At 38.4% G+C, this 19,569-nt stretch overlaps 1 protein-coding gene across 1 annotated transcript in view; it reads left to right on the forward strand.

Annotated features, from left to right (window-relative positions):
* NRG3 (neuregulin 3) overlaps positions 1–19,569 on the forward strand; it is an 877,186-nt gene that overhangs the window by 849,909 nt on the left and 7,708 nt on the right. Inside the window, exon 8 of the mRNA XM_034776411.1 lies at positions 8,491–8,661. Within this exon, the coding sequence (XP_034632302.1) occupies positions 8,491–8,661 (171 nt within the window). The remainder of the gene's footprint in view (positions 1–8,490; positions 8,662–19,569) is intronic.

Raw genomic sequence — 19,569 nt, forward strand, 5'->3', positions numbered from 1 at the left:
ACAGACACTCATGTTAGCAGATAAAGGAGATCCTTAATTATTAAAATACTGAAAACTGATCTAAAGTGCATCCCGTTGATCAGAATAAATGTTAGCAGCAGATTGCCTAAACGTACTAAGGCTAAAAATTTGTCTGGTTCTTAAGATATATCAGGAGACAGTGTATGGCAACTAACTGTCATTGGGGCATACATTTGCTGTCAACAAGGCAAGAAACATGCATTTCAGTCTTAGACAGCAAAGTATGTATGTTTTTGTCAGTACACAACATAGTATACTTCCTGTAGCAGTACTACTGAGCTATCAACTATGTAAAATAAATAAATATGCATAGCACCATCCAGCAAATTATGTAAAAACGTACAATTTTTGCAACTTGTCTTCTGAAAACAGACAGACATCTCAGGCTTACAATTGTGTGAGCTTTTCATGTTTGTTACTTTAGTGCAGTGCTATTTAAATCTTTACCTTTTGTTCCTAATTAACATTCCCTATCCCTTTAGTGGTGTAGGAAATACTTTTTTTTATATTGTAGGAACATCAGTTAGTTGCAAACAGCAATTGTTAAAGTTTTATTTTGAACTGGTCAAAAATGATAAACAGTTTTTGCAAAAAAATCAAAATAATTTTCATTCTGATGGTTTTAAAATGAGCATTTTTTGTTTACTTGAAATTGTTCTCAGAAGTTTTTAGAGAGAATTTTCAGGGTTGTGTTGTCTTGTCCTGCTTGCTCCTCTCTCTGTTTTTTGTTTTTACTCTTTCCCCACTTTCTTTTTTCTATTTTGTCATGGGGAAAGGGGAAAAAATGAAAACTTTTTCAGGTTCAGGAATAAAAAACATGTTTTCAATAAAAGCCCAATTTTCAGCGACCAAAAATTGTCTTCAGAAAGTTTTGACTAGCTCTAGTTTTAATGGTGGCCACTCTATTTGCATTTGAAATTCGTTTTGTTCTGTTATTTTGTTCATAAATTTACTTTTCTTTTTGCAAGTTCCCAAACAAGAGCAAACAAAGGCCTCTAAGCTCAGTGGGGCTCCATTTCACGCTTCTGTCTGTGCAGCTCTTCTTGCAGGTTTGGCACCAAAGAGTTTCACAAACCTCTTACAGGCAGTAACTCTGCTCTGTCCTGTAGTATGTACTCTCCTTTTGAGCTGCCGCTGTGGGTCTTACCCATGGAAAGCCAAAGAAACCAAGCAGAGAAGGCAGCCCTCATATCAGAGGGCATAAGTAACTGGTCTTGACTGCATCAGGAGTGTTGGAGCAGAAGATTCATCCTTCTCTTACCTACCTCACTCAGAGCTACTACTCAGGGCATGGGGACTAGAGAAAGGGGGCTAGAAGGAAAAGAATAAAGGCTGGAAGTGGAGGGAAAAGTTGTTGGGGAAACTAGAGAAAATATGAGGTGGTGCAAAAGTGAGAGAAGCCCAGTAGTATGCAAAGAAAAGTAACAAGAGCACTAGTAGATGCAGGAAATCAAAGTAGGGTCAGAGAGAGAAAATGGGGGGATCAGGAGAAGAGAGAAAGAGACATTGGAGGATAAGGGATGCAGGGGAGGAAAAAATGAAATGGGGGGGGGGGGCAAGGAAAAGGATTGAGGGAAAGGGAAACATGGTAATGATACTGTTAAAAAGGGGAATGGGAAATAAGGCTGAGGAGACCGAAGAAAATGGCACAGAATATTAATAAGCTGAGTAAAAAATAGTCCAAAATGGAAAATGAAGTGAAGAAGAGCAAAGTATTACTGAGAGATGGAAGGAGAGAAACAGGGGAGTAAAGAAATGAGGAAAGTAAACAAGGACACACTTCCCTTTACACACACACACACACACACACACACATCTAAGAACAAAATGTTGTTTGTGCAGCTACATTTTGTTTGTGATGTGACAAAGAGAGTGAAGAGACTTGGATTCCTGGGATATATGGGGACAAAAGGAGGGACAGTTATGATTGTATATTGGGGGAATCAGAAGAACTACAGCCAGATTGTTTTTCAGTGTGTCTGTACACCTAGTATTTCCACTCAGGAAAAAAAATGCAGAGGGAAACTTGTCTTGTTCTGTTAAACAGTATCTGAATTCAATCCTGGAAGTATATGAAGTATCCCTGTCTTACAGATTTTCTATCAGTTTACAAAGCACTTTAGGATCCATTACACAGGTTATGATTCTTTTCTGCACAGCTGTAATCAGGTGATCTACTGAAAAAATCAGGATGTTGGAAATTTAATATCTTCCTATGGATCTCTGCAGTCAGATTAATTTTGCTGCTTCTGAGCCAGTATACCAGATAAATAGTTTCCAGTTTATGCCTGAATCACATTTGAGATGCTTAACTGCCTATTGCAATAAAGTACCCTTTGATTTTTATCTCAAGTTTTATCACTTAAATTGTGTCCCTCCTGTTAATGCTTTCCATGTTTCAGTAAACAAAGGTACTTCTGAATGTGCTCATCCATAATGAGATGTATAATCAGTTTTGTTTGGTAACAAACTAAAAAAAAAAAAGAGCAAGATGGTTCCCAGAATTATTGTAAATTCAATGCATTCCATTTTCCACCTTATGCACAAGTTTAACTCTGCTGGGAGCTGTGCATGTGTATTGAGATGGCAATAAGCCACCTGCTGAGTATGGTTTTGTTCTATTCGGTTGTTTAACCTGGAGAAAATTTCCACACAAAACAACTTGCAAAAATGCATTGGTAATTCATCATTAAGGTTAGAGATTGTTGAACTATATCTTCTAAGACAATCATTGATCAGGGTTGTATCTCTTTCTGACTTGTGAATTGTTCATAATCCAGGCATTATTTATATGGATTTGTTTATTAATAATAATTGATTAATAGTTTTTGTTTACTGACATATTAGGTGCATCTTTGAATATTTTATATTTTGCAATCAGTCTTTTTATTGTTCACCTAAGTCCCCTATGCATGTTTCCCCCCCTCTGATTGGATGCTATAACCTTTATAAATAGGAACAGTGCCTGAAGAAATCTGACTATTTTAGGGAGAAGAGCACTTTATAGGAGAAAGATAGCAGGAGATAGAGTCTTAGAAAAGTTTCCTGACTTATTTTGGACCAGATGGAATATTCTATCTAGCTACATACATTCAGCCCAGCTACTAAAATAGTTTGATTTCCTCCTGTTTGAGGGAAAGACAAAAGACATAGGTCTGATTTATTATTGGCTCTCTAGCAGATTTTACGTTTAAATTTGTCTTGCCAAATTCTCACAAATCATTGTATGAATACGTGAGTGGCCAGGTGAGCAATTTCTGTGCAAATGTGTTTGTGCACATGCATATGTTCTTGTAAGTTCATAGTTGTCTGTGTTCACACAATAAAAGCTTCTCATGGCTATGTTAGGAGACTTACGACTAGCACTATTGACTAAAAAGAGTTTTGACCTATAATTCAGTACAGTTTAAGCTTTATGGATGTGCAAAATGTATTATATTGGTGGAGGTGTTTTTAGGACTGTTAGCAAGCTGTCACTGAACTGTGTCAGTACCTAAAGAAATCAAGTGATGTACACATAAGTCTGCAACTTCTAGCCTGACCTACAGCAATAATGTGGCAGCTAATGTAAATAATTTTCTGCAAATATTTGATGGAATTTGTTAATGAATTTGCGTTTCCTGTATTCACATTCATTTTTTGTGCATAAAGACTTTATCAGTCAACTTTTACTGGCAAAAATGTACTAGGAAAGAAAATTTCACATGCACATTTGAAAACATTCCCAGAAACAAAATGTTAATTTTTCATATGCAGGTCTTCGTGTGGAAAATCCTGCATTCTCACCCAATCAGAGAAGAGAAAAAATACTATGTGACTTATGAGATCACTCACTACTAAGTGATACAGCCCCCATTTCAAATATCTGAGATCAATTTGGAGAATAAAATATTCCACAAAGAGTTAAAAATAATAAATAAATTTGTGGACAATGTAATATGCTTGTGGATACTCCACAAGCAGTAAAAGTAGAAGAGTTAATTATCCACCATGTATTATTCAGTCAACTGCTCCTTTTCAGACTCCCTCCTCGGAATCCAAGAACAGATTGTTGATTGTTTTGTGGTGTTGTAAGGTGAATACATTTTCACAAAGGAGGAGGCTGAGATCATAAAACTCATTTCTCAGAGAATATATTTCAAGAGCGAAACCCCAGTCTTTAGAATCAAAAGTATAGTACTTCAACCCACACAACACTCTTTTTTAAAAAAATGTTTCTCTAGAGTTCTAAACAGCTAAGGAAAAATAAATCTAAAGAGGTCATTGAAAACCCCTCACTATCACTACAGGTTATTGATCTTTCCAATTAAAAAGTTGAAAGTGTGGCAGGGTCTGGATTGGAGAACAATATAGGATGTTTGTGAAGAATGGGGACAGAGTATTTGAAGAGAAAACAGGACAGATGACTTTAGGAGGCAACATCTGTTTTATTTCAGGGAGAAAAAGTTGATTTTGAAGGTAGAGCGTATGGCCCAGGGAGTCTGTCCAAGATACTTAGTCCAGGTGAGAACTGCTTAGGAAGGAAGTGTGGCCCTAGCAACAAATAAAGATCACATTTCGTACAAAATGAAGCCCACTTTTAATGCAAGTACTGTGAAAGGAAGAATAAACACATCAGTAGTTGACTGGATTGCAACAGAGACTGGTTTCAGAGTTACAGCCGTGTTAGTCTGTATCCGCAAAAAGAACAGGAGTACTTGTGGCACCTTAGAGACTAACAAATTTCTTAGAGCATAAGCTCTAAAAATTTGTTAGTCTCTAAGGTGCCACAAGTACTCCTGTTCTTTTAACAGAGACTGGGTTTATGCATGTAATCAAAGGTAACCCTTCTTACAAATATATGCACACACAAAAACTATATTAAAATGTAAGAATAGCCATACTGGATCAAACCAATGATCCATCTAGCCCAGTATTCGGTCTTCCAGCCGTGGCCAATGCCAGACACTTGTGAGGGAATGAACTGCCCTGTTATCCAGTCCCAGCTTCTGATTGTCAAAGGATTAGGGACACCTGGAACATGGGGTTGCATTTCTGAGCATCTTGGCTAATAGCCATTGATGGACCTATTCTTCATGAATTTATGTAATTCTTTTTCAAAACCAGTTATAATTTTGGCCTTCACAATATTCCCTAACAATGAGTTTCCACAGGTTGACTTTGATTACATGCATTGTGTGAAGTAGTACTTCCTTCTGATTGTTTTAAACCTGTTGCCTATTAATTTCATTGGGTGTCCCCTGGTTCTTGCTGTGATGCCTCCCCCAGGGTGCAACCTGGAACTGAGGTACCACTGAGCCCTCTATCTCAGAAGACTGGGCTCCCTGTTACACTGTTTTGCCTTGACAAGCTGCAGATCTCTCCCAGTCCTGCACTCACACAAACCTTTACACAGGCAGGGACACACCCAGCTGCAGTCACATGAAGGCTCCTCCACAGCCTAGGACCCCAAAGCCGTACTGTCTCGCTGTGGTCAAAAGCCTGACCAATATAAGTTTATTACCGAATCCACCCATCTCTCTAAGTGGAGAGGACAATGCACCAGTTTTTGTTCCTGAGCAATTTTGTTCCCCAAGCAGTTCTATAAAAACACACTGTTTTAGGTAAAAAGAACAAAAATAAAAAACCCCACATGTATTAACTACAGAAAGATAGTTTTTAAGTGATTATAAGTAGTGAGCCTGCAGATCAAAGCAGATTACCTAAGAAATAAACAAAAACACAATCTAAGCTTTATAAACTAGATAGTATTTGAATCAAGCAGTGCCTCAGCCTGTTAGCTAGTATAAGCAGGTTATCGCTTTTGCATATACAGGCAGGAATTCTTCTGTCTTGCCTGGTACCCTCATTCCCCCAGTTCAGTTTTTGTTCCTCAGGTGTTGTGTTGTAAGGGGAGTAAGGCCAATTGATGATATCACTTCCCCTTTTATATCTTCTTCCAGTTTGCTGGAAAAATGTTTTGCTGTGACATGAGTCAAACAGTCTCCATTGGGTACATGCTATCTCTGAGAGCTTTCCATTGTACACAGTTTCTGGGGTAATCCTTGTGAGTGTTTTGTATTTTCCTCAATGAGACATCATCGTTGTTTGGTCTTTTTATTATTGTACCTGAAAGGCTGCTTGTGGGTGTTCCCAATCTCACAACATGTTTCAGTGGCACATACATAGCAAAACTTAACTTCCTATACGATGATAGTACATACAAATTAACAGATTAAGACTTTTAAAATGACATCTCACAAGGCATACTTTGTACAAGATGCATCATAATTATATTATACATATCATAATCATATCACTATAGTGACTATGGGATGCAGAGTGTCACATTTGTGTTATGGGAAGGGAATGAATCACACTTTCTTATGCACTTTCTCCACATCATATCCACTTTCATAGGCACTTTCTTCATCTCTTTCCTATTCCCCTTTAGTCTCTTTTCCAAGATGAACAGTCCCAGTTTTTTTAATCTCTTCTCCTATGGAAGCTGTTCCATACCCCTAATCATTTTTGTTGCCCTTCTCTGTACCTTTTCCAATTCTAATATACGTTTTTTGAGATGGGGTGACTGCTTGCGGTATTTAAGGTGTGGGCATACCATGGATTTATATAGTGGCATCATGCTATTTTCTGACTTATTTTTTCCCCTTTCCTAATGGTTCCCAATATTCTATTAGATTTTTTGACTGCTATTGCATATTGAGCAGCTGTTTTCAGGGAACTATCCACAATGACTTCAAGATCTCTTTCTTGAGTCATGACAGCTGGTTTATATTCCATCATTGTGCATGTATAGTAAGTATTATGTTTTCCAACATGCATTGCTTTGCATTTATCAGCATTGAATTTCCTCTGTTATTTTCTTGCCCGGTCACCAAGTTTTGTGAGATTCCTTTGTAACTTTTTGCAGACATCTTTGGACTCCCTAATTATACTTTTACACTTGACTAGCCAGAGTTTATGCTCCTTTCTATTTTTTCAGGAGAATTTTCCATTTCTTAAAGGATGCTTTTTTATCTCTAACTGCCTCTTTTACTCATCTGTTTAGCCATGGTGGCATTTTTGGTCTTCTTGCTGCTGCTGCTGTTTCTCTTTCTTTCTTTCTTGTAAATATTTAGTTATGATTTAAAAAAAATCATGCAGCTTTCAAACACTTCACTCTTGTGCATTTTAATTTCTATTTAATTACCTTTCTCATGTTTGTGTAGTTCGCCTTTTTGAAGTTAAATGTTACTGTGGTGGGTTTCTTTGGTATTTCACCCCCTACAAGGATGTTAATTTTAATTACTTTATTGTTGCTCATGGGTTCCAGGACTAGCTGCTCCAAGAAGCATTTGTTAATGCTAGAAATTTTATCTCTGTGTCCCATCCTGAGGTGACATATACCAAGTCAATATGGTGATAGTTGAAATCCCCCATTATTATTGGGTTTTCTGTAGCCTCTCTCATCTCCTTGAGCCTTTCACAATCACCATCACCATCCTGGTCAGGTGGTTGGTAGTACATTTCTATTGCTATACTCCTATTATTCAAGCATGGAATTTCTATCAATAGAAATTCTATGGTACTGTTTGATTCATTTAAGATTTTTACTATATTTGACTCTATGCTTTATCATTAAGATTATGCCACAGACTAATAGATAATAAAGGTTTCAAAGTAGCAGCCGTGTTAGTCCCTAAGGTGCCACAAGTACTCCTGTTCTTTTTGCAGATAATAAAGGAAATGCGCAGATGACATACTGCAAAAGAAGAATAGCTGTAAAACAAACAATTCAGCGATGTTATGCACCTTTGTAACCAGTTAATGATAGAAATAGGTTATGATTTTGGCTTAATCATCTGTTTCCTTACTTTTGCATTAGCAGCAACTGAATTCAACTGTAACATAAAATAACTTTATGTGGATTCCAGATCCCTTATGATTCCTGCAGTAAATGGAAATAATTCCTAGCTCCCTTAAAATATAAATAGAATTTTCAAAAGGTGGCACTTTTCTGAAATAGGTAAAACATATTTTAAAATTACTCAAATTTTGTGCAACCTTACCACAATAAAAAAAATAGTAGAACTTATTGTTACAAAAAATGTACAGTGCAGGTTGATAAAGCAGTGTTAGTAGATATGCCTAAAACTTAAGGTCCAGATCAACAGCTGAGGATCTGACCCTAAGTACCAGGATGATGGTGATGGAACAGAAGGGCATCTGACCAAATACAAGAGAATTTCCAATGTACCAATCATTTATTTCTATTCTTCCAGGAGAGACTGAAATTTAAATATGGAATAAAAAGCCAAGTAAGAATTACAGCATTATATTTCCATGGAGAACTACTGCTGACATCACAAACTACCGCAGCAAATTTATAATACTGCAGTCCATGTATTATTAATTCTGTAATCTTTACTCTATAAATTTGTATGTTGGGGGCTCTGGTAGTTTTTACTGTACTCTTATTCTTGTCCCCAGAAGTCTCTCTTCATGCTGCAGCCCAGGACAAAGAAGTGGAATGCTACACAAGAATGCCTTTCGGAAGACTCCACCCTTACCTCGGGGTAGGTTCAATGGAATTACAGGACCAGCATATCAACAACTAGAAGAGTCAAGGATCACAGATCAGGACACAATACCTTGTCAAGGGTATGTAATAAAAACAACTGAAGCAAACAAGTGCATTATCAGCAGCAAAATAAAATAAATAAAAATCCCTTATCTAGAAAATCTGCTTTGCTATTACAGTACTTGCTAGTTTTGAGACAATTATGCATCCTGTATAATGTTAAAAGCAGAAATATATTTTCAATGTATTGGCCTTTGAAGATATTATATTTTTATTTGGATGTCTGCTTTTTATTTTAAACCCTTCAAAGTCTGAAGAAGAAATTATCAGCACAGACTGCAAGTGATTGCCTGCTTGTCATCTTTCACAGATATTGTTTTCCGCATTTACTCATATCATGATCTGTAATTCTAGTGAGTTGTTCACAGCATTGTCTTCACCACCAGTACTGAACGAATATGGGAAAACAAATAGTGCAAAGCTCATATTTTGTTTACAATTACAAAATATGGTTCCTTAAATACATTTGGGGTAGACGTAAGATTACCTTGTCAGTTGCCTTTCCCCTTTAAAATGCACAAAAAAAGTTGTGGAGTTATTTTTCTTTTTCAATTCATCTTCAGTAAAAGATACAGCAATTGAATGCAAGTGCCACTTACTCTTAAGGCTTGACTTTCAGAAGGGCAGCTTCCTTTGAAGTCAGTTGGCGTTGCAGCTGCTGAGCACCTCTGAAAGCCAATCCCATAATATTTAAATATTCTAGAGTTTTCAAAAAGAACCTCCAGTTCTTATACAAATATAATTCTTGTTGAATGAGGAGGAAATGTCTGCAATGTAATCGGTCTGGCACTTATTTCACATAAACACTAAAATCAATGGAATTACACTGATATAAAATGGGTGTAAGTTAGAATAGAATCAGCCTCCAATAATTGCAAACTAACTGTGTGCAACATCCGAAATGAATAAAATAAACTGAAGAGACAAGATGGGCTTGTGTATGTGTTTATAGTTTTGAAGGTCAGAAGCAACCATTGTGCCCTTCTGCTTTGACCTCCTGGATAACACAGGCCACGGGTGTTTATTGGAAGATATATATATATATATATATATGTTTTTTACACAGTGCTTTTCACCCCCAAAAGATTCCTGAGCACTTGACAGACTGCATTATGTATATGTAACACTATGGACTTAACTTTGGGTTGGAGGCTACCATCTTAGTTGCATAAGGTATACTGCATAGCAGGAGGAGAAGATGATATTTTAAACATGGACACTTGGGCAAGCCACAGCTCTAATAAAAACCTGTATAAAATCTTTAATATCCTGGCAGTTCAGAGAGAAACCTATTCTGAGCCACATTCAGGTAATTGTATCACTAGGGGCTATTGAGAACAGTCAAACAGATTTATTTTAATTGTCTTTTGGGTTTTATTATTTTAATTTATTTTTTACCTAAGTCATTACAATAATCCCTTTAAATTACTTAAGGGATTCATTGGCTAACAAATACAATATCCATTGTAAGGCAGTTTTATTACTTCTTTAAGGTATGGCATATTAAAGGAGAATCAGTTGCCATAATTTATCAGGGCTTTCAAAGAGGGTTCGACAATGTTCCTCACTAGAGTCTGCCAAAGAAATTAAGTTGTCATGGGGCAAAGTATTGTCATGGTTCAAAAAAAAAAGGGGGCGGGGGTAAGACAGGAAGCAAAGTGTAGGAATAAATAGTCAATTTTCATCATGACAAAAGTTTAACAGCAGGGTGCATCGAGGTTCCATACCAGTGATGTTTCAATATATTTATTAGAGTTCCATAAAGGGGAATGGGTAGTGAGGTAACAAAAGTTACAGATGACACAAATGTATTTAGGTTAGTCAAGTTTAGAGATGACTGAGGGACTTCAAGGAATTAGCCAAGCTAGGTGAATCGGCAACACAATGGCAGATAAAGTACAGTGACGATAAATGCAAAATAATAAAATTTGGAGGGATAAAATCTTGCAGGGTTCTAAATGAACTGTGTCCAAATAGGAAAGGGACCACTGTGGACAGCTCAATATGTTACTTGCTAGTCAAAAAAGCAAACATGAAAGATGTTAGGATGCATAAGGAACAGTGTGGAGAATAATACAGAAATTATTATAAAGATAATATATAAATCAATGTTTGGGCCTCTTCTGGAATGTGCTACACAATACTGGTCAACCCATCTCAAAATAATATTTCAGAATTAGAGTGGTTCAAAAGGCAGATGATGAAATTGATTAGGGGTATAGAAAATCTCTCAAATGAAGAGACACTGAAAAGACTGTGCTTGTCTGCCTTAGAAAGGAGACAAACAAATGGGGGCACAATAGAAATATGTAAAATAATGATAGTTTAGAGAAGGTAGGTTGGGAGATTCTGCTCTATCTGTCTCATTATTCAAGAATGAGGGGACATTCAATGAAATTAAAAGGTGTCAACTTCAAAAATTATAAAAGAGATATTTTTGCAAACAATGCATAATTAGACTATAGAACTCATTGCCATAAGGTATTTCTGAGGCCAAGAACTTAGCAAGATTCAGAAAAGGGATGGATAGTTAGATGGATAACACAGATATAATAGTTAATGCTAACAACTTTGGAAGGATGTAAAATCACATGGTCCAGGATGTAAATCAAACTCTGATTATGAGGATCAGATCTTCCTGGGGGCAGATTATCACACATCTGTCTACTACACCTTCTCTGAAGCAGTTTGTGCTGACCATTGCAGAGACATGATACTGAACTAGATGGAACTCAGGTCTGATCTAATCTGGCAATTCCTATGTTTCTATAAAAAAATGGAGATAGGTGGGTGACATTAGCAGGTTTTCATTATGTACTTTGATACTTTATTGTTTTCCATTGCCTTCTGTTGGGTACTGCATGTGAGTTTGAGAAAGTCTATGGGGAGCATTAATTTACCTCAATAACCTTTGGTTCAGGCCATGTACCAATAGTGTCTTTCTTCTAGTTGTTGTTTGGTGACTATTGTCAGTAAGTAACAACGCATCCCAAAATAGCAAAACATGAACAGCCTCTCAATGTGCCTGTAGTAGCTCTAGCGGTTAAGTGCTTGCACACGCTAGAATGCTAGGACAAAGCTTCCCCAATAAGTATAAGTGGACCCATGGACACGGTCACGGAGATAGTCTTATTCAAACAATAGCCACAATTTGCACTGGAAAAGACAGCAGGATGAAATCTTTTTATAGACAGACAATTCTGAAATCCCATGGTACAAGTTTCAGAAGATTCAGTTACTGAAGGTCTGAACAACAAAGTCCCAGACCTAAGGTTTCTCTTTCCTTGAGGTGATTTAATCACAACTACATGAACATAAATGCCACTGTCAGAGCAAAGTCAGTGCTCTGGGGCAGTCACAAAAAGCACAGATTGACAGAGGGAGGTTGTTTGGATATCCCGCAGGGGGTAAGCAGTGACTCTGAAGCATGAACACACTGGTCAGCTTAGCAGGTAAAACAGGAAGTTGTATCCCCCCTTCACTGGGCTAAATAGTTTCTTGCTGAAGTAAATACAGACACACAGGTTCAAAGTTAAGGCTCTCCTATTGACAGAGATTCAGATGCCTACTCAACACAGAGTCAAATTTCAAATAGTGCTGGGGTTCTCAAGATATGTTGGCCTTAAAAGGACACTTTAAGTACAGGATGTTTATTGCATGATGAGACCAAAGCCTCCCAAACATCAGAAAAAAGACGCTTTTCTGTTGAGCTGCACTGCAGCATCTTTGAAAAGCAACACAATGCTAAATCAGAAACTGCTGTTAGAGCAGGGCAAAGGCAAAAAGGGGCAGAGGGTCACACAATGCACAGTCTCCACCTCAACTAAATAGATTTCTGATATGGGTCAGTAGCAGTTTGAATCTCATTATAAATGTATATAAATAAGCTCTCTGAGCATTCAAATTTTGTTACAAATTAATGAAAATCCATCACTAGATTTTGGAAGATCCAGGCCTCATTTGAGACTGTATTAGTAGGGCTCTATTAGTAGGAGCATTGCCAGCTGATCAAGGGATGTGATTATTTCCCTCTATTCAGCACTGGTAAAGCCACACCTGGAGTATTGCATCCAGTTTTGGTCCCCCCACTACAGAAGGGATATGGACAAATTGGAGAGAGTCCAGTGGAGGACAAAGAAAATGATTAGGGGTCTGGGGCACATGACTTACGAGGAGAGGCTGAGGGAACTGGGGTTATTTAGTCTGCAGAAGAGAAGAGTAAGGGGGCATTTGATAGCAGCCTTCAACTAACTGAAGGGGGGTTCCAAAGAGGATGGAGCTATGCTGTTCTCAGTGGTGGCAGATGACAGAACAAGAAGCAATGGTCTCAAGTTGCAGTGGGGGAAGTCTAGGTTGGATATTAGGAAACACTGTTTCACTAGGAAGGTGGTGAAGCACTGGAATGGGTTACCTAGGGAAGTGGTGGAATCTCCATCCTTGGAGGTTTTTAAGGCCTGGCTTGACAAAGCCCTGGCTCGGATGATTTAGTTGGTGTTGGTCCTGCTTTGAGCAGGGGATTGGACTAGCTGACCTCCTGAGGTCTCTTCCAACCTTAAGATTCTATGATTCTATGAGACAAATTCAAATCATCTTAGAAGGTTGTACCATTTTAAAAGGTTACAGTACATGAATTACTCTGCCTTCCACCAGGTAAACAACTTTAGAGCTACCCAGCTGTATTAATTACTTTATTTTCTCCATGCAATGCCTCAAACTTCCAACTCTGATACCCGTGAATTCATGTCACCTCTATGTCTGGGCATCCTCAGGCAAAAAAAGGATTTATTTTTCTGAGCACTATCAGCCAGAAAGAAATAAGGAAATCCACAATCACACAGATGTACATTGAACAACTGAAATGCCAGTAAAGTAGCATTTAATGACCATTCTCATAAGGACAAATTCAAAAGTTGTAACTAAGTACAAATGCTTGATGGACTCCAAAGGGTGATCAATTTTCTGGTTTGAGGCAGTACAAATAATAAATAGTACCAATGACAGTCTGTCTTTTGTTGCCCATCATAACAAGAATGCATCCTTATGTCCTTTGAAGTGTAGTGTTGAGAAGAATTGTCAATGCACTGTGTTAAAAAATAATCTAGCAATGCATTAAAAAAGTCTTAATTTCAAACATTTTCATTTCAAGGCAGGTCTCCCTTCAACCTTGTAATCCCAAAGATAATTCCTTTATTACTCCTGTTCCTGTGCCCAAAATTTATGGTACAGTCGAGTCTTAATGCACAAAACAGATAAAACTGTAGGTTCCCCTTTGAAGCCTACCACTGTTTCTTAACCTGCTTCTGCTAATAGGTGAATTTCCTGTGACACTTTATGAATTCCTACCACTATTCAGTACAAATGTAGGGCCAGATTCTGATCTCCCTTACATGGTTGTAAATCTGGAGTAACTCAGTGGGAAAAAAAACAAAAAACAGATTTGCTCCATTCTAAATGTGATCAAAACTTAGCCCCTAGTAATTTCACCTTCCTTCTTTGGTCACTGTTCTCAAAGCCTCCCGTTCTTTTGTCTAAAGTGTGTGCAAACATTTTGAATCCCTCCATATGATGTTGCTAGCTTTTACTTTATGTTCTTTGGGTGCGTGTCTTTGGCAAAATCCTCTGTGATCTGGTGACAATTCCTAAATTGTAGATGGCTCTTCAGCAGTGCTGTGTGTTAGTCTTTTTGCTTTATCCATCTGAGCAGTCTGATTAACAGAACCTCTTCTCTGAATTCTCTCTTATACATTCAGCCCTAAAAAGACAACATTCCTTCCATTGATGTCTCAGTATATCTGTTTTATTAACTGGTTCTGTTAGTTTATGGTGGTGGTTTTTGGTTGATATTATATTTTATTGGACTTGATTTCTTTTTTAAAGTAAGTACCCACTGGAGTTGAAATTTGAAAAGGGTTCAGAAAGGAGCCACAAAAATGATTTGAGGTCTGGAAGTGAGAAACTTAAGCTCAATCTACTGAATTTATCAAAGAGAAGGTTGAGACATGACTTCATCAATATCTATAAGTGACTACATGTTGTGAAGGTTTTTGACAGTGTGTTAGGCTAGGTCTATACTACCCGCCTGAATCGGCGGGTAGAAATCGACCTCTCGGGGATCGATTTATCGCGTCCCGTCGGGATGCGACAATCGATCCCCAAATCGGCGCTCTTACTCCACCAGCGGAGGTGGTAGTAAGCGCCGCCGACAGAAAGCCGCAGAGGTCGATTTTGCCGCCGTCCTCACAACGGGGTAAGTCGGCTGTGATACGTCGAATTCAGCTACGCTATTCACGGAGCTGAATTTGCGTATCTTAAATCGACTCCCCCCTGTAGTGTAGATGTACCCTTAGTGGGGAAGGCTTTAATGTAGCAGACAAAAGCATGACAACACCCAATGGCAGACAACTAAACCTAGTAGAAAAATCTCAAAGTGGAAATGAGGTGCAAAATTTTAATGGTGAGGGTAAATTAACCATTGGAATACAGTTGGTCAAAAATGTAATTTCTGTCCTTTGTGAATTTCTGAGATGTAGACATTTCTTTTTGTCCCAAATTAGGTCAAAAAGTAAAATTCATAGAATTTTTCACAACATGAAATATTCTGCAATATTTCATTCAGTCAAAACACTTCATTCAGAAAAGTCAAAACACTTTGTTTCAACTGTTTTGACATTATAGAAACAAAATATTGTGATAATTTTTCACTAAAAATGTGGATGGAATCAATGTGTTGTTGCTAAACTTTTTGATTTTGTCAAATCATTTTTTGTCAGAAAATGCTGATTTGACAAAACCAAAGAATTTTGCAAGAAATTTATTGATCAACTCTCTGTTAGAGCAACTTACCTAGGGATGTGATGAATTCTCTGTCACTTGGCAACTTTTAATCAAGATCGGATGTGTTTCTAAAAGTTATGCTGTTGTCTAGGTCATCCAGAAGTTAGTGGCCTTGACTCAAAAATTAGCAGGTGAACTTCTATAGACTGTTTTATGTGTGAAGTCAGACTGGAAAGATTATCAGATAGGGCTGCTCTGGCCTTAAAATCTTTGAGTCAATGGACAACTCCTTGGGTATCTTACAGGCCACAGAGCTTAGGGGGCCACTTGGGCCAGGTCCTGACCCACTTTTTGTCTGAGTAGCACAGGGTTTTCATAGATTCATAGATTCTAGGACTAGAAGGGACCTCAAGAGGTCATCGAGTCCAGTCCCCTGCCCTCATGGCAGGACCAAATACTGTCTAGACCATCCCTGATAGACCTTTATCTAACCTACTCTTAAATATCTCCAGAGATGGAGATTCCACAACCTCCCTAGGCAATTTATTCCAGTGTTTAACCACCCTGACAGTTAGGAACTTTTTCCTAATGTCCAACCTAAACCTCCCTTGCTGCAGTTTAAGCCCATTGCTTCTTGTTCTATCCTTAGAGGCTAAGATGAACAAGTTTTCTCCCTCCTCCTTATGACACTCTTTTAAATACCTGAAAACTGCTATCATGTCCCCTCTCAGTCTTCTCTTTTCCAAACTAAACAAACCCAATTCTTTCAGCTTTCCTTCATAGGTCATGTTCTCAAGCCCGTTAATCATTCTTATTGCTCTTCTCTGGACCCTCTCCAATTTCTCCACATCTTTCTTGAAATGCGGTGCCCAGAACTGGACACAATACTCCAGCTGAGGCCTAACCAGAGCAGAGTAGAGCCGAAGAATGACTTCTCCTGTCTTGCTCACAAACACCTGTTAATACATCCCAGAATCATGTTTGCTTTTTTTGCAACAGCATCACACTGTTGACCAATATTTAACTTGTGGTCCACTATAACCCCTAGATCCTTTTCTGCGGTACTCCTTCCTAGACAATCTCTTCCCATTCTGTATGTGTGAAACTGATTTTTTTCTTCCTAAGTGGAGCACTTTGCATTTGTCTTTGTTAAACTTCATCCTGTTTAACTCAGACCATTTCTTCAATTTGTCCAGATCATTTTGAATTATGACCCTGTCATCCAAAGCAATTGCAATCCCTCCCAGTTTGGTATCATCCGCAAACTTAATAAGCGTACTTTCTATGCCAATATCTAAGTGATTAATGAAGATATTGAACAGAGACGTTCCCAAAACAGACCCTTGTGGAACCCCACTTGTTATGCCTTTCCAGCAGGATTGTGAACCATTAACAACAACTCTCTGAGTATGGTTATCCAGCCAGTTCTGCACCCACCTTATAGTAGCCCCATCTAAATTGTATTTGCCTAGTTTATCGATAAGAATATCATGCGAGACCGTATCAAATACCTTACTAAAGTCTAGGTATACCATATCCACAGCTTTTCCCTTATCCATAAGACTCGTTATCCGATCAAAGAAAGCTATCAGATTGGTTTGACACGATTTGTTCTTTACAAATCCATGCTGGCTATTCCCTATCACCTTACCACCTTCCAAGTGTTTGCAGGTGATTTCCTTAATTACTTGCTCCATTATCTTCCCTGGCACAGAAGTTAAACTAACTGGTCTGTAGTTTCCTGGGTTATTTTTATTTCCCTTTTTATAGATGGGCACTATATTTGCCCTTTTCCAGTCTTCTGGAATCTTTCCCGTCTCCCATGATTTTCCAAAGATAATAGCTAGAGGCTCAGATACCTCCTCTGTTAGCTCCTTGATTATTCTAGGATGCATTTCATCAGGCCCTGGTGACTTGCAGGCATCTAACTTTTCTAAGTGATTTTTAACTTGTTCTTTTTTTTATTTTATCTTCTAAACCTACCCCCTTCCCATTAGCATTCACCATGTTAGGCATTCCTTCAGACTTCTCGGTGAAGACTGAAACAAAGAAGTCATTAAGCGTCTCTGCCATTTCCAAGTTTCCTGTTACTGTTTCTCCCTCTTCACTGAGCAGTGGGCCTACCCTGTCTTTGGTCTTCCTCTTGCTTCTAATGTATTGATAAAAAGTCTTTTTGTTTCCCTTTATTCCCGTAGCTAATTTGAGCTCATTTTGTGCCTTTGCCTTTCTAATCTTGCCCCTGCATTCCTGTGTTGTTTGCCTATATTCATCCTTTGTAATCTGTCCTAGTTTTCATTTTTTATATGACTCCTTTTTATTTTTTAGATCATGCAAGATCTCGTGGTTAAGCCAATGTAGTCTTTTGCCACATTTTCTATCTTTCCTAACCAGCGGAATAGCTTGCTTTTGGGCCCTTAATAGTGTCCCTTTGAAAAACTGCCAACTCTCCTCAGTTGTTTTTCCCCTCAGTCTTGATTCCCATAGGACCTTACCTATCAGCTCTCTGAGCTTACCAAAATCGGCCTTCCTGAAATCCATTGTCTCTATTTTGCTGTTCTCCCTTCTACCCTTCCTTAGAATTGCAAACTCTATGATTTCATGATCACTTTCACCCAAGCTGCATTCTACTTTCAAATTCTCAACGAGTTCCTCCCTATTTGTTAAAATCAAGTCTAGAACATCTTCCCCCTTAGTAGCTTTTTCAACATTCTAAAATAAAAAGTTGTCTCCAATTCAGTCCAAGAATTTGTTGGATAGTCTGTGTCCCGCTGTGTTATTTTCCCAACATATATTTGGATAGTTGAAGTCCCCCATCACCACCAAATCTTGGGCTTTGGATGATTTTGTTAGTTGTTTAAAAAAAGCTTCATCCACCTCTTCCATCTCGTTAGGTGGCCTGTAGTAGACTCCTAGCATGACATAACTCTTGTTTTTTACCCCTTTTAGCCTAACCCAGAGACTCTCAACACTTCCATCTCCTATGTCCATCTCTACCTCAGTCCAAGTGTGTACATTTTTAATATATAAGGCAACACCTCCTCCCTTTTCCCCCTGTCTATCCTTCCTGAGCAAGCTGTACCCATCCACACCAACATTCCATTCATGTGTATTATCCCATCAAGTTTCAGTGATGCCAACAATGTCATAGTTGTATTTATTTATTAGCACTTCCAGTTCTTCCTGCTTATTACCCATACTTCTCGCATTTGTATATAGGCATCTAAGATACTGGTTTGATCTTGCCTCCCAGTTTTGTCCTGACCCTCCTTTCTCTCTGCCAATATAGCCCACACTCCCTCTTGTTTCCGACCCATCTCCCAGGTCTCCATGTTCCCCACTTACCAGTGGGCTTTGCTCACCTGTCCCCGTCAAACCTAGTTTAAAGCCCTCCTCACTAGGCTAGCCAGTCTGTGTCCAAATAGGGTCTTTTCCCTCCTCGAAAGGTGAACGCCATCTCTGCCTAGCAGTCCTTCCTCGATTAGCATCCCGTGGTCAAGGAAGCCAAAGCCCTCCTGGCGACACCATCTTCGCAGCCAGGCATTCACCTCCATGATGCATCTGTCTCTGCCCGAGCCCCTACTTTTGACAGGGTTGCAACATAACTCACTCAAAATTGGCATGACCACCCCTCCGTCATGACAGAAGGGCGGCCAGGCCAAACCTGAGTGGTGCTCTGACCAAATTTGAAAGAAATGGGAGTAGGAGCTTATGAACCAAGGGAATCATGTGTGTGGTTCAAGTGTTGAATTCTATCATGAACCCCAGATACCATAGGAGGTGCTTAAGAAATCCTTGTATTGAATAATCAACTAGTACCAGCCTGTACTGGTTTACATTTTAAAGGGTGAAACCCTGTAAAGTGCTAAGCAACTGCGCTAAATCCAGAAAAGCATGCACACTCACAAAAACTCACACCCACATAAATTGTGTGTGTGTTTGTATGTTTACATATTTATATATATGGATTTCAACCCTATTAAGACATTGACCCTAGTCACTGGAATAATTTGTAAGTAATTCCATGAATGTTCTGAAATTTGTTATTTTTGAAGGGGAAGAGCAGTTTTACATTTTAATCTTGAAAGCTAATGTGATTTCTTAAAAGAGAGCCCTTAAAAAGGAATTGTAATAATGGTTCAGGGTTAGGTGTGATG

Source organism: Trachemys scripta, chromosome 7 (assembly GCF_013100865.1).
Source record: "Trachemys scripta elegans isolate TJP31775 chromosome 7, CAS_Tse_1.0, whole genome shotgun sequence".
NCBI lineage: Eukaryota > Metazoa > Chordata > Testudines > Emydidae > Trachemys > Trachemys scripta.